This window comes from Chenopodium album, chromosome 15 (assembly GCF_948465745.1).
Source record: "Chenopodium album chromosome 15, dcCheAlbu1.1, whole genome shotgun sequence".
NCBI classification, from domain to species: Eukaryota; Viridiplantae; Streptophyta; class Magnoliopsida; order Caryophyllales; family Amaranthaceae; genus Chenopodium; species Chenopodium album.
In genome coordinates this window covers 51,410,253-51,425,860 of record NC_137848.1, presented here as the reverse complement: position 1 = coordinate 51,425,860, position 15,608 = coordinate 51,410,253, and the positions used below count along the sequence as shown (strand labels likewise).

The following is a 15,608-nucleotide window of genomic DNA, read 5'->3' as shown; positions in this document are numbered from 1 at the left end:
CATTTTTTGGCTCAATGCTCGTAAAGGTACAAGAAGATGAACAAAGATAAAACCAGAATTTATGACACAACCGGTTGTATATAGAAAATTGTCACTTACCCAATAGCCTTTTAAAAACAAATTATAATGTGCGGATAAATATACAAACAATGAATTGAAGGACTATTAGCTATTTAAAAGATTAAATAACCCAATTCATGTATAACTGTATAAGGGTCAAAACTAATTGTCAATAATTTACAGTTGTAAGAAGACAGCAGTGTAGAATGGTACATTTTTTAAGCAACCCTATGAAAATCATGCATTACTGTCAATTGTCAGCTCTTCAAACCCTACAAAACTATAAACTCCAACAAAAAAAAAAGAGAAAAAAAAGCTAAGAAGAAGTTACAATATGTAATCTCAAGTACATAGAATGTTTGGAAATTCTTGTAGGCAAAATAAGGGGGAAATTCTGTGTCATTTCCTTGGAGCTCGACTTTTGCTCCGCCACAGCATCACCGAGTCTCAATGTTTTTATGTGCAATATTATTCTGAACTTCACAAGAATCAGAACTTTCATGGCCGAAACATCAACACTTTAGCTGACATCAGTCTTCCGCTATACAGATGGGCGATGATCACGTCTGTTATACAGAGTTGCAGACATAAAACATTGGTTAGACAAGCAAGATATTATGTAAAGTGAAGCAACTCAGCAAGGGTCGGGTATTTTAAAAAGAGTTGTAAATGGAATACATCAAACAGTATCCAATTAAGTAAAGTCTACTTGCCTAATTAGTTAGCAAACTAAAAAGAGGTGAAATATTTAATAATTTGAATGACCAAACAATAGTTAAACTCAACAAGTAAGGACACTATCAATATTCACCCCTAGTTAGTCATCAAATTATTAGATAATTAGCCAGGATTGGGATCTAAAGCCCGAAATAACAAAAAATATGCAGAACAATGTACAGTATGAAGCTATGAACATCATAGTAAAGTAAGGTAATCACAAAGCACCTGGGTTCTTGTGTGCTAGGCTGTGCGGCACCATAAGAGCTACTTCTTTGGTAGATCCTTTCACCAAACTCATCTTCAGCGAGGGAATTATGCAAAAAATTTCTTGGTTCTTCATCAACCAAAAAAGGGTCTGCAATCATACCTTCTCCACTATTCTTGCTTTTAACATTGTCCTCCATATAATCATAACTTAAATTGCGCAAAATTTTAGGAAGTGAATAATCTTCTTCATCATAATGCTTATCACCTGCTTCAATGTCTATTTTCTCCTTTGAACTGAAATCCGTTTTAAAAGATGGGTGGACATGAATCCGTTTGTCCGGTACCTGGTCTTCTTCAGACACAGTTGCCCGGAAATCATTCAATGAAGGGGCTAATCGAGAGAAGAAGATTTCTCTAAAGTTCTGGAGTATCCCCTTATTATGAGGATTCTCCTTTTTATCATACCGGTAGCGAAAATTTTCATAAGTTGTCTGCACATGTACAAAGACGTATTTAATAAGACTTGATCCAATAATGCATCAGCCAACATTTCAGTTAAAGATTAATGACAAAAATCAATAGTGGCACTATTCCTGTCAATATGAACATAGCTATGAAATTAAGATTATTGACAAAAATCAATATGGAAATTACCTGGTTGGTGCTCATAAGGTAGAAATGGAAAACAGTTAAGCCTCCAACAAACCAGATAGCTATGAAGCAGTACACAATCAAGACAACAGAGAGGATATCGTGTGCCATAGCCTTCAAAAGACCCTTTGGTTCGTTCACTAGGCTAACCCAAGAAAATATGTGAACATATAAGCACAGGATTGTTGCCGTAAGTATGAACATGTAGAAGAAACGATAGTTCCGCTGCAAAGCCAAGAAAGATGTTATAGCTACATACATATGTGTAATTACAATAATGAACAGGTGCACATCTTTTAGCCATTTTTATTTGTGTCAGGCACATCTTTTAGTTATTACTCTATAGCTCCATCTCTGTGCAACAACAAATTTGCTAAAAGAAGTCTTTTTGTAAAGCTACATAGCTCATGCTATAGATTCTGAGATGCATTAGCTAGGGCAAAATATTACAAACAGTTTACCTGTATGAATTATGAACTTTCAAATATGTTTGCATGGGCAAAAACTCTAAGGACTACGAGTAACAGGCCATCGCCCCATGATTTCCATTATCATAAAATCAGCTTATTTCCATAGCCATTAAACCAGTGTCTTATCCCCATAAAAGATTAGAAGGCACTTCATTCAGGCTAATACCATCAAGGCACCAACCTTCCTGGGTCAGACTGCTATGAAACTGCAGTAAAAGAAACCAAATATAACCCTGGAGACGGGGGTTTCCAGAAGCCTTGGGTTATAAAACCCTTATAATTCACATAATTACAGGTAGATGGATGTTTTATAAAGCAGATGTTCAGGAAAAAAATTAATCACTAAAAGTCCTGCATGGCTGCATGGATATATATCAAAAGCATATCTAGTTAAATACCATATGGATGGTTTTCGAAGGCGAATCGGTGATGCTCATTGATTTACAATCACACAAATCACAACCCTTTGTTGTCCAACTCAAGTATCAATTTGCTTAAAAAAAAATCAATGCCTAGTGACTAACCCTATTTATTGTTTCTCTTTTCTGAGAAGGGTAGGTTAAGGGAAGGATTACATCATATATCAAAAGATTAAAACCAATAAACACGTCACACAAAATATAATATAAGCTTAAAAATTCTCAATCTTGGGACAACAGGTTACTTACAAGTCCGATGCACTGACCAACCCAGGGGCAGTGATGGTCAAACCGCTGTACACAGTTGTTGCAAATAGAGCAATGGGAAGCACGCGGAGGGCGATAAAGCAAGCATGTTTCACAAAACTTCACCTTAACAGTGTAACCATTCACTAATACATTTTTCACTCTAGGTATTCTTAAATGAGGGTGCCTTCCATTGACCCACTCCATTGAAGGGTTTGTTATATCAGATTCTTCAGGTTCAGGGGGCCTTGAATTTCTTGGGACTATTCCAGGATCTCTCCCAGATGTCATGTATAGAAACATTAAGTCCTGCAAGAAAGTGTAGTGGTGATCAGATTATACAATAATAGTCAACAAGATAGCATGAGGTGTTCTTAGATTATCCAAGTGTTTTGCTTGCAAAACCATTTACATTTAGCAATACTATATGAGTTTTAAAAACTTTTGGGGTTGGCAAGGAGAATTTGTTTCCCTTAAATATTTCTTGAGAGATAGGTGTTCAGTGGGACTCAAGGAGTCGGGAAAACTAGAGGAATGATATATCATCCTCCTGTTCTTCATCAGTTCACAACTGCTCCTTCGCCCTTAACAACCTTATCCTAGGAGAACTAGTGTGCTTATATTCTTCTCATACACTTTGAAGCTTTTCACCAAAAAAACATATACATAGACGCAGTGTGAATTGTGGTGTGCATAAGCACCCAACAAAACTTACCAAGATGGTTAGGAATAGTCCTACTGCTCCTACAGGATACCATTTACTGTTGTCTTTCGCCTTCACAAACACCTTTATACAAAAAGTCAACGCTGGCCCGGCAATTAAGAGGTTCGACAAAAACATTGATCCCACATCTGGTCCAAATATCAATCTTCCTCCACAAAGAAATTTCTATGAACACAAAAAAGAATATCAATCAGCAGGTATACTCATAAGAGGCTTTGAGCCAAATAAGTTCATACTTCAGCTTTTTGCACTAGATAGCATTTGGAATAGCATTGTATCTTTCAAAAATAAGAATGGGAATTGCATCAAGAATTACTTAATCTTTCAGAAAGTAAAACCAAAGTTATCTTTTAAAGATCAATTCAAAATCAATCATGACTTGATCTAATTTCTAAGGAGTACTAATAGCCTTATACACAACACCCCCACCAAGTGAATCCAATCTTAAGCAGGGTTTGGGAGGTCTATATGTATGCCCTTCTACCCTTTGAACTGGTACAATGCCAGTTTCTATAGGACTTGATAGTAGCAAACCTTATATGAAATCTTAACTAAACCCAAACCTGACAGCATATAGGTCAACTGCTGTTCTCTCCCCCAATCTGATCTTCTATTCCTCAGAAAGCCATATACCTTCATAAGTTATCTGAATTTAAGCTTCCACTTTGACCTTGATTCGACCTCCGATACCTATCAAAGTGCCCCTAATATCTAGCAGTTAACTACCAAAGAAAGACTGCTTCATTCAATCCAAGACAACTTTTTGCACAAAGATGAGCTCATTTGGGTGTACTGCATCAATAACCATAAACCCTACTAGGAAAAACCCTGATAATCGTTTTCGAAACACAAGACTAAACCCTGATCATACAGTATGAATAAAAGCTGAGCATGATCATTATCACCCCAAAAAAACTTCACAGGTAAATTCCAACAATATGACAATTCAACCATGATTTGATTTATTAAACATATGACACCCAGTATTCAAATCATTAAATCATTCAGCTGATCATAATCAATTGAAGATAAACAAACCAAGCAAAAACAGACAAAATCATCATATCATCATATTCGTACATAATCATTAAAACCCAGAAATTCTAACTAAAAATGAGAAGTAACCAATTCAATATTAGATCAAATAAACAAAGTATAACAATACAAATTTAATAGAGAAGAAACGAAATTTACATTATTGCCCCTCCAAACTTCAAATAGCCTCTTGGGTTTGTTGGTGGCCATCATCAATTGAAAGCTTCAAAAGACTCCCAAAAAACCCAGAATTCCCAAGAAATTCTCAAAAAATTCTACCTTTTCTTACATCTGCAACAATCTTTAATCACCCTCATAATTATATTAAATAAAATCCACCAAAAAGGAAACAAAAATCACTCAATTCTCTAGAAAAATCACAATTCAATGAAATTTCAAAAAATAGAAAGAAAATAATACAAATCAATAAATTCCCTCAAAATTTCCCAGCAAAATTATTCCAACAAAAAGATTAGATCTTTCGAATTTCTGAGCTTCTGAGTCTTCTCTCTCTTTCTTTTACTTGTGAAACAGCAAGATAGTTTCTCTTTTCAGAATGTTGAAAAAAATGAAAAATTCCCAAATTCTCTGACTTTATTTATTTTTATTTTTTATTTTATTATTTCCTTGTTTATATTCTCTCTCTATAATGGTATCTGGCACGTAGCCGTAGACCACGCTGGAAAATGGCGGAACTTTCAATTTTCTCGCGGTTTTTCGGGTAGATTATGGATTTTTTTTATCCATAAAATTAATTGATCATGATATTTAAGACTATAATATCAACATTAAATACATTTTTATGATAAAATAGATTATAAAAATATTTAATTTAATTTTGAGAAATTCATGTTAGTTGGTTTTTGGTTGGTCCGACCAATCTACGTGCTGCCGTATACCAATATTAGAATTTGTCTTCACGCGGTTTGGTAGCCTTTCAATTCATCGTTGATTTTGCTACCCATCACCAATTCACCATGCATCCACTACAATGCTAAATAAATAGATTTACAAATACGATTAACTCGATAAGAATTATTAGTGTTTGAGCTAGTTCGAGCTTGGATGATTTTTTAAAATTTAGTTAAAGTTTCACTCGGTAAGAATGTGGCTTGTTTAAATTTGGAAGTAAATATGTACTTTTGTAGATTGGCTATTGAACTAAGTTTATAGGTTTATAATACTTCATCAATTGCAACAAAATAATATTTTATGTCGCACAAATAATATCCCTTTTGCAATTAATATTTAACAGATAATGAATTTTTTAAGGATATTATACATTTGATTTTCATTTATCTATTTATCGAGTTTATAATTTTTTAAAAATATACTCCTCGGTGTTTTCGTCCTAATTAATAATCACATTATTTGACTTTTTCACAAGTTTTTGGAAAGATGTAATGAGTTAGTAGGACTTGTTTAATTAAAATGAGTATAAAATACAAGGTAGTGGAGTTTGGTGGATTGAAGTGAGGAAAATATACAAGACAATGAGATTTTGTTGATTAAAAGTACATAAAGAAAATACAATTGAAATAATACAAAGTAAGATTTTGGTTTAGGACAAGTTTTTTTTTTGGGTAAATTAGACTATATTTGGGGACTAAATCATAGACCTTTTTTCCTTAGTGAATTGAAGAGCTTTCAGTGAAAGACTTTCACAATAATTTCAATTTGTGGAAAAATTCTAAACTCATCATAACTTATTTTTCCCGAACTTATTAATCTTTATTTAAATTTAGCCTATTTAAAATATTTGCACACATACTATATTAGTATGGTCATATTACAAAAATTGCACTCATCAACTTCAATAGTTACATACTTACATTCAAAACTTTGGTTATATCCAATAGTTACATACTTACATTCAAAACTTTGGTTATATCTTATACTCGTATGAGATAATAATTATAATATCATTACTTTAGCTTCATCTTCTAGTCTGCACATACACTTATAATAATAGAAAGTTATTACACCTCCATGACCCCATAATGATAAACACATTTTTTTTTCATGGCAAAAAAGCTTAACTAAAATTTCTAAGTTTATGAAAATATACAAATTGGGTAAAATTATCTCGGAGGGAAGGAAAAAAGAGGGAAATTGAAAATAAACCGAAAAAAAAAGAAACTCGTAAACGTAAAACTGCTGATATTTTACAAAATGATGCACCTAATTTCACTGTAAATTTTTACATAAATACACAGTTGGTGCCACCAGAACACAGAATTGTACACTCTTTCTCCTTATAGGTACATGACAGATACTTAAGTCTTTTCCTTCGTCGTCTAAATCACGAAAAATCCCCTCATGATCGATTATGTACATCAATATACAACGATTCATGAGCCTGATTCCATTAGAGGTCCATGTATGAGAATAATTCTCACTTGATTTAACCATGAAGTTGTGATTACCTGCTTCAACCTGTAACTAACAAGCGGATATATATCAACTAATTAGCTAATACAGCAGAACACTCAAATTAAAACCACATATAAATCAGTAGAAATATAAAGCAGCAAGTCAGCAACATACATTCCACCAACTCGCCTAAATTGCACAACGTATACTAAGAGCATGATTGTACAATAATCAGTAATTAGAATACTGGTATGATGGAAGGTCTTGTAATGATCAATGCATTAAATCTATGGAAGTTGTAGGTAAGAAGTTTCTGCATCTATTGTCTCAGAAATGGCTCAAAATTTTGCATATCCGAGTAATACTTCATGGGGCAGTTGTTTGAGAAGTGTTCTGCAAATCTCTGAGAAATGCAACCAAAAAAAAAAAAAAAAAAAAATCGAGTGGAGAAGATAGGTGTGATGAAATCTCTTATGGTGGTATCTTAAGGTACAAGGTGGTATGTTGGACGGCTGTGATGGTTGGGAGGTGCAAATTTAGTACCTAATGAGAGTCATCTATCAATTTTCTCGGTCTTTGATGCATTATACAGTTATGCTGCAGACATATAGTAAAATCAGAACTCAGATGCATTAATACTTAATAGTTGATATCAATTAGTTATGTTCTCCATCCTAACAGAGAAGCAAGCTAGTTGAGCCTTAATTTTACATTAGAATATTATGGCTATAAATAAAAACCCCTATGCCACATAGTGGCTGTAAATCTAAAAAAAAAAAAAAAAAAAAAAAGAGCGTGAAAATTTAAGAATTTGAGAGATTTCAAGCACTAGCAATGACACATCAATAAATTTTGATAGAATCTCGTTCAGTAATCAGAAAGATAAGTCCCAACTTTCCATTGGAAGAGAAAAATACAGCTACAATAGATATAAACTGTCAATGGTGTTTACCTTACTAATAGTAGTAATATTTCTCTTGCATACTATATAAGTTTGTATAAAGTTAGAGTTGAGATTACCTTCACAATCAGGGTATGCACATGGCAGCCTTAACGAACATCAACATTCTTGGATTTCTTTACCATGTCAGCAGCATCTCGAGATGTGGCTTGATATCCTTGAGGTGCAGAAGCTTGTCCTGGGGCCAATAGAAACTGATCAGTTGAAGTGTCTTGGTTACCTACTTTCTTCTTCAACTTTTCATCACTATCTGCTTGATTAAAGTTCTGAAAGTTACTTTGAAGCACCCAACGCCCACTTTGCGTTAGCCTTTGTGTCATTTCCTGATCTGAATTTTTCCCGAATCCAGTATAGCTTTCATTGTCACTTGGAGTCATAGGTAAAACTACGTCTTCTACGATCACCAACTCTCTGAAATTGATAGCTGAAGGTGGCGTTTTGGTGAATAGGACTTGTTTAATATTCTTGACCACACCAAAATTATGGGGGTTTTTTCCCTTGTCATACCGATACCGGAAGTTCTCATAAGTTGTCTGCCTTGGAAAACATAATATATCAGATTGTAGTGAAAATGTTATGAGACATTGAGACCTAAAATGTTGAGACCCAGGCACATGCTTAAGTTCTGGTAAATGTCTATGCAAATTGAAACCTACACTACACAAACTCGACTACAACAATTGGACACGAGTAGGTCTTCAAGAGCTCCAAGCACCAACCATTTTATGAAATCTTTGAATGTATTTGTTCTACTATGTCTTTTAATTGTCACACATCTAACACAGAGATTTGAGATGAAATGAAAGAGTCTAAAATTCTAAATAATAGTCTTCAGCTAATATGAGTATGACATAAAGGGGTGTGCGCAAGTAGTTATACACCCCATGCGCTAAAGCCTCAAGGCTATGTAGCATGAACATTGTACAATTCATACTCTCTCATAGCAGAAAATGTAAACTTATTATAATTTTTGGTGTAAAGATCATCACCTGGTTAGTTGACATCAAGTAGAAGTGAAAGAGGGTAAGTCCACCAACAAACCAGACAGCTACAAAACAATAAACGACTAGAATGACTGAAACAACATCACGAGACATTGAATGCACGAGGCTTTTCCTTCTTCGAAGAAGATTGATCAATGAAAATGTAAAGACGTATATACACAAGAACGTTGATGAAGATATGAAGAAGATGAAGAAACGGTAATTACGCTGCAGAAAAATTGAGAATTCCAGTTAGTAACACTTGTAGCAGGATAAGAGTTTGAAAAAAAAAAAAAAAAGAGGAGAAAATTATAATACTGATGGTAGAGCAAGAAACAACATAGGAAAACCTTACAAAGGCAGATTAGGCATATACATGCATCAATTTTAAAAAAAGAAAAAAAGAAATTCAGATTTCCATATTCAAGTGATTAATCATTCGAAACCTGAATCTGAAACTGAAAGAAACAAATCATATCATCAACATTCTTTGACATAGTACAAGTTTGGCACTGGTTGTAGCTAGAGGCCACTGCAGCAAATTTTTTATTCAGTTCATTAGTAAGATTATGTAACCCACTGGACAAAAAAGTGGTGGTTTGTCTATGTCTGTATGTTACATACTGCTATTAATATAATTTCTTTAACAGATTGTTGAAGACTGTTTCCGTCATATATAGGCTAAAACAGGGGTTCTACTTGGTCCTGGAAAAACAAGACAATGCAAAAGAGCTCATGCAGTCTTATATAGTAAATGGTTGAAGTTATTTACGGGCAACACTTAGTTAAGAATAAATTCATTTTAAGTCCGTGAAAGATACTTTATCGAGTCTTAGTAGTGAGATGTCCTATCATTCAGGGAAGGATTTTGATGATAGTGTTTCCAATGGTTACAGGAAGTTCAATCGTTAAAAACTTCATAAAGACAACTGCAAATGCAATAGAGCATTCAAATGAACAAACTTACCCTTCTGATTGCAGTAATTAAAGTTATTACCAAAAAAACAGAGAGAATATAAGAAAGCTAGATGAATGTATACAGCCAAAATTACAAGGGAAGTTTGACTATGGGATATAGATCTGGCTTCATACGAATAAGTAGAATCATTTCTCAAAATTTATATGCTGAAAATTGAAATAACATATTCTTGATAAAACCTTTTTTTGATGCAGAGACTTCAGACAATACCATATCAAAGCGTCATATATTTGTATGATCAAGAATAATAGAAATCAACTTACTAGTCCAATACACTGACCCACCCATGGACAATGATGATCAAATCTCTGCACACAATTGTTGCATATTGAGCAATGAGAAGCACGGGGTGGGCGGTAAAGCCTACAAGTATCACAAAACTTGACTTTAACTGTGTAGCCATTAATCGTCACATCCTTAGTGCGAGGAATCCTAAGAATACCAGACTTGCCAGTTGCTACCAATTCCCTTGATGAAGAACCTGAACCTTCATCTTCAATTGGTCTATGGTTTCTTGATATTATTCCTGGATCTCGAACAGATGTCATGTAGAGGAACAACAAATCCTACAAAGTTCATAAACTGCATAAGACTAACACATATATCAATAATGCTCAAAATAACATAAATCAATCAGAGAAACACGTACCATAAAAGTGAGAATGACACCTGTGGTGAGCACCCCATATCCATATAGTGGATCATGTTCTTTGATCCTAACGAGCATCCTTATACAGAAAGTAATAGCTGGACATCCTATCAAAAATGATGATAAATACAAGGATCCTGCATCAGGACCTAGTACCAATCTCCCACCACAAAGAAATTTCTGCCATGCAACAAGTGGAGGTAAATCAATTTTATTCCTTACATAGCTTAGGCATTTCATTCAACTAAGCGCTACACGACATCACATATAAACATTGATCCACTTTGCATTGTCTAGCAATGATCGAAAAGGATTCAAACCCCAGTAAATTGTTGGTCAAATAAAATGAATTAGATCAAAATATTCTTTATTTGATCTTCCAATTATTGCACGTACAACAACACTATGCCTATAGTAGCAGATTGTCAATATAAATCAGGAAAAATACTATCAATCGAACAAAAAGACCATGGAAGCATGCTCAAGTTAAGTTGCTTTGATTCTTTACTATGTCTTGTGTAATTTTGTTGTACATTTAACAATCCAACGCATTAATAATTCCTTAACCTTTCAAGTTTCACCTCAATTCCTCAGATTAATCATAACAGGCATATTATTGGTGAGTAAAAAATATACAAGTACATAAGAAAGTGATGAAAACATTATGCTATATAACACTCACAAACGAATATAATAGTCTGTAATTTCTGCCATGCAACAAGGAAACATTTCGAGGCTGCCTAATCAGCAGGAACATTCACTACAACAGGGGGGTGTTCATCAAAGCTACTCATTGCATAGTTTAGGCAATCTTAATGTAAAAAAGTAAATAGAACCAAAATTCTCAACTTTATCTAAAAAGACTTGGAGGATAAACAGAGTTTTCATTCAAGTTAAAGATACACAACATCACATGTAAACATTGATCCACTTTGGCCAGCATGATTGTAAAGGAATCAAACCATTAACCCCAATCCGTAAACTTTTATCAAATAAAATGAAATTAGATCAAAAATCCTTGATTTGATCTTCCAAATCTTGTATTCACATGAAACAGCTCTACACCCATAGTAGCATATTGCCAATAAAAATTAGGAAAAATGACATCAATTGAGCAAACAGACCGTGGACACATGCTTAGCCCAAGTTACTTTGATTCTTTATTCTAATTTCACATAATGTTGTCTTAAACTTAACAATCCAACATATTAATTAATTCCTTGCTCAACATTTCAATTTTCACCTCAACACCTCAATTTAATCACTAAAGAAATATTGGTGGAGAAAAGAAACATAAGAAAACTGAGATATAAAAACACTATGCTATACAATCCTCACAAATGAACCTAATATAAGAGTTTCATCAAGAACTAGCTAACAAGTCCACCTAAAATGTTTTCATATGCATTTGTTATGTGAAAGGTACACGGAGATTTCAGTGAAGTTGTAAAGACATAATATCCATGTCTAGAATTTCTGAGTCCAAGCATGTCATACACTTATACCCATGTCAAGCTAATATAGTGCTCAACTAATCACCATCAATCAGCAATTTAGCATCAATGCAAATTCAAAATCAGGAAACTTTTCATGTTTTGTCAACTATCAAAATAGGCAATGATCACAATTCATATCAAATGGCTAACACCAAAATGTACTAAATAATAACATGAAAACACCACATTTCCAAATTCAAAAATGCAATGAATAACAACATTTAAAACATAAAAGATCATAGCAAAACAGGGTAACACATACATTGTTCCCAGGCCAAACTTTATATAGCCTCTCAGGTTTCGACGAGCGCGTCGAATGCATAGATTGAGACCCATAATTCCAAGAAGAATCCCCATCAGGAGGCATGCTATTACGCTTACTAAGGATCTGTATTTGGTCATCCATGGCTATTATCTAACACCCATCATCAAAATCATACTTATTTGATAGAATTTTTTTCACAGGGGAATTTTATCAAACAGTTGGTGGGCAATGCAGAAGAAGGGAAGATTAAGATGTATGATCTTATTATTACCAGCTTCCCCTGCTAATCATACAATACAATCAATTAATCTTGCCCCAGATTTTACACAATCCTATGAATTTTTTTTCCCCTTATTTCTTCATCTCTATCTTTCAGACAGCAAATCTTCCAAAAACCAAGGAATTGTGTGTTGGGGGGGGGGGGGGGGGGGTGATGTAATGGTTTGTGTTAGCCTCAAATTTAGGAGGTTGGCATAGTATAAGGAGAAAGTATGTCAACATGACCAATAATTCTTTTTTTTTTGGAACCAAACATGACCAATAATTCTCATGGGGGCAATTTATTTCATTTTTCTCGTGTTATAAGATTTTCATGTTATTTAGGTCCCGTTCACTTCACCTTATTTTTGCTGAACTTAAATTAATTTTACTGAACTGAAACTATTTTTATAAATTTTCTATTATAATTCTTCTTTAAGATAACTAAATTTTACTGAATTAAACTTATTTTTACTGAACTGAAATTATTTTTACTTAATATTATTTTTTAAAGATGAAGTGAACAGGGCCTTAATTAAAATCTAAGTCGGGTTTTCTTCTCCTTAAAATAATATGGAGTAATATTGTATAAAAATAATTTCAATCTAGTAAAAGTAATACTATCTCCGCTTCATATTATTTGCAACGATTATATTTTACACTCACACTTTATGTCAAATCTTGGCAAATAATATGAAATTGATGTAGTATTAGTTTATTAAAAATAAGTTCATTAACATTAGCAATTTTAAGGAGCGAATATAATAGATTATCAATAAAAAAGATTTTTAATCAGTAAAAATAATTTTAGTTTTGTAAAAAAATTTCAATTCAATAAATTAAAAATAATTTCTATTATGCAAAAATAAGGTAAAGTGAACATGGCTTAATAATAAATTGTTGTATAAATGTCGATATAGATAAGGGGTGGCAGGTTGGGGAAGTAGCCACGACTCACGAGCCCTCTTGCTATATGTTCATTATATTTCTATAATTTGTTCTTTCTGTTGTACAAACCAGAGATTAACCCTTAATTACATTAATTTAACCCCATATATCCCTAATTACACCCATATATATAACCCCATATATCCCTAATTACACCCATACATATAACTCCAATTATATTACTCGATCATACATTAGGGTCTTCACAAGGGGGCTTAAATTAACGACTTATAGCATTAAGGTGTGCAATATAGAATTTAATTGGGGTAAATGGGCGCAATTACGGATAATTAGGTCAACGTATAGCATTAAGTGTATATGGAATTTAATTAGGATAAAATGGGTGCATGGAGTTGAGGGGCGGTTTGTCCCCCCATCTTCTCTAGGAGTGACCTACAGGGGCACCCCTATATCTTAAAAAAAAAAAAAAAAAAAAAAAAAAAAAAAAAAAAATTAAATTAGGTTCACTTCGGTAATAAAATTCATAGATGTTAAAGTCCAAATTAAAAGTGTTGGCTGTTACTTTGTTAGTACAATTTTTATTCAAATAGATAATAAAGTCAGATAATAGAGGTCATAATATCATGATTCGAAAATTGAATATATATTGTACAATTTGCACCCGACACAATACTAATTTAAATTATTGACGAGCATGAATGCATGATATGTTCACATTTAGAAGTAACACGAGAGATTCCACACCTTTAGAAGATCAAGAAATGTATAATTTATAAAATACTTCTTTCTAAATAAATTTTATACACCTAAGGGTCTGTTGATATGTTCTATTCACCTTGTTTAGGTATTTCATGTGTAATAAGGGCTTATTCTGATTTACAGAACTAAGAGCTGAACTGAACTAAATTGAATGGAGCTGAACTGAACTGAACTAAAATTAAGCTGAAGAGAACAGGCCCTAAGTTCAGTTCATGTTTAATAAGTTCTGATAAGGGTTGCCCAAATACAAATTACAACTTAAATAAGTTTTAATAAGGTTTAGATAAGTTCAATTAGTTAAGATAAGTGAAAATCAAATTAATAGAACACACTCAAACCAAAGTGCCAAACATTAATTATTCAAGAATTACATCACAAATTGTTGCATCTTCAACATAAATACACCCTAAGCAAGCAATCAAATGACGTTTTTTCTACTAGTGAATTGAATTGTACTACTATGTATCATCAATGTCGGCTATGTGGCAACAACATGTAAAGTAATTGATGCAACCTCCATTATCAAATCTACTGCCTTCAGCTAAGCAAGAAGCTTTACAAGTATTATTATTGCATGGTGTAACAATAATTGGATACTCAGAACATACTGGTCGACCACCGCCACTACCACACATAATACCTGATAATAATAATATTCACCAATGAAAATGAAAAATTAAATTAGTGATATGCTTGTAATTAAGCAAGAATTTTACAAAAATTACATAAAATTTGCTCTAATATTAAGAATGCACTTCAATTAATCGTCGATATATAACTTACCATATGGTAGCAATAACACTAATAATATGATGAACAAAGTATGAAATCTCTTAGCCATAGATTATGATGAAAAAGAAAACAAACAATTTTGTGTGCAATTTAGATTTACATGTATTCTATTTATATACATAGGCAAATGCACAAAAACCCTGCTACTTTCCAATTATAATATGATACTACATAATTAGGACAAGGCTACTAATTAATGTTCAATTTAATTTGTTAAATAATTGTTAGAAATCATATGCAATTCCCCTTCTTTGATCCTTCTATATATATTATAATCATGATTATCTTCCTAATCAATAGTTATTTCTTTTTGGACATCGCAAATTGACAATCATTCTGTTAATATAATCTAGAGACATAAGATATGAGAATGAGGGATAACTCAAATGGTTAGAGTTTCTCTCTCGATTCTAGGAGATTATGAAATTGATTTTCACCCCTGTCTTTGTGGCTTCTTATTGTACAGTAAAAAATAGTCTATAAATAGTTAATTTTTTATAAATAGTCTATAAATTTTTTTATTTTTTTATTTTTTTTTATGAGATATAAAATATTCCAAAATTATACATAACATTTAACAGAGGTAGTACTTATAATTAAATTACATCGATTACATTGCATAAAGTTGTTATATTATAACGAGGTCACAACA

The 15,608-nt window shown here is 32.9% G+C and overlaps 2 protein-coding genes across 3 annotated transcripts; both read right to left on the bottom strand.

Moving 5' to 3' along the window:
• Nucleotides 1-172: 172 nt before the first annotated feature.
• Nucleotides 173-5,216, bottom strand: LOC145583330 (putative protein S-acyltransferase 4). The gene is made up of 6 exons (XM_081640561.1): nucleotides 4,692-5,216; nucleotides 3,489-3,662; nucleotides 2,777-3,082; nucleotides 1,642-1,863; nucleotides 1,006-1,478; nucleotides 173-626 (listed from the first exon to the last, which is right to left on the bottom strand). Exons 1-6 carry the CDS (start codon nucleotides 4,743-4,745, stop codon nucleotides 602-604), a joined length of 1,254 nt encoding a protein of 417 aa, XP_081496687.1. The 5' UTR covers nucleotides 4,746-5,216; the 3' UTR covers nucleotides 173-601.
• A 1,459-nt stretch (nucleotides 5,217-6,675) lies between these two features.
• LOC145583329 (putative protein S-acyltransferase 1) lies at nucleotides 6,676-12,578 on the bottom strand. Of its 2 annotated transcripts, none has more exons than XM_081640559.1 (6): nucleotides 12,236-12,578; nucleotides 10,478-10,657; nucleotides 10,092-10,394; nucleotides 8,856-9,077; nucleotides 7,926-8,399; nucleotides 6,676-6,974 (listed from the first exon to the last, which is right to left on the bottom strand). In XM_081640559.1, exons 1-5 carry the CDS (start codon nucleotides 12,377-12,379, stop codon nucleotides 7,956-7,958), a joined length of 1,293 nt encoding a protein of 430 aa, XP_081496685.1. In that variant the 5' UTR covers nucleotides 12,380-12,578; the 3' UTR covers nucleotides 6,676-6,974; nucleotides 7,926-7,955. The 2 variants fall into 2 exon arrangements, with proteins under 2 accessions (XP_081496685.1, XP_081496686.1); XM_081640560.1 differs by having other exon boundaries at nucleotides 6,676-6,968.
• Nucleotides 12,579-15,608: the final 3,030 nt, after the last annotated feature.

What these genes read in the sequence shown, in the direction of transcription:
- LOC145583330 (XM_081640561.1), bottom strand. Translation starts at nt 4,745, where the DNA reads ATGATGGCCACCAACAAACCCAAGAGGCTATTTGAAGTTTGGAGGGGC. An exon ending in AAGTTTGGAGGGGCAATAAT is followed by an intron (nt 3,663 to 4,691) that starts GTAAATTTCGTT and finishes TTGTGTTCATAG; the next exon opens with AAATTTCTTTGTGGAGGAAG. An exon ending in GACTATTCCTAACCATCTTG is followed by an intron (nt 3,083 to 3,488) that starts GTAAGTTTTGTT and finishes ACTTTCTTGCAG; the next exon opens with GACTTAATGTTTCTATACAT.
- LOC145583329 (XM_081640559.1), bottom strand. Translation starts at nt 12,379, where the DNA reads ATGGATGACCAAATACAGATCCTTAGTAAGCGTAATAGCATGCCTCCT. An exon ending in GTGTCATTCTCACTTTTATG is followed by an intron (nt 10,395 to 10,477) that starts GTACGTGTTTCT and finishes TGAACTTTGTAG; the next exon opens with GATTTGTTGTTCCTCTACAT. An exon ending in TGGGTCAGTGTATTGGACTA is followed by an intron (nt 9,078 to 10,091) that starts GTAAGTTGATTT and finishes ATTTTTCTGCAG; the next exon opens with CGTAATTACCGTTTCTTCAT.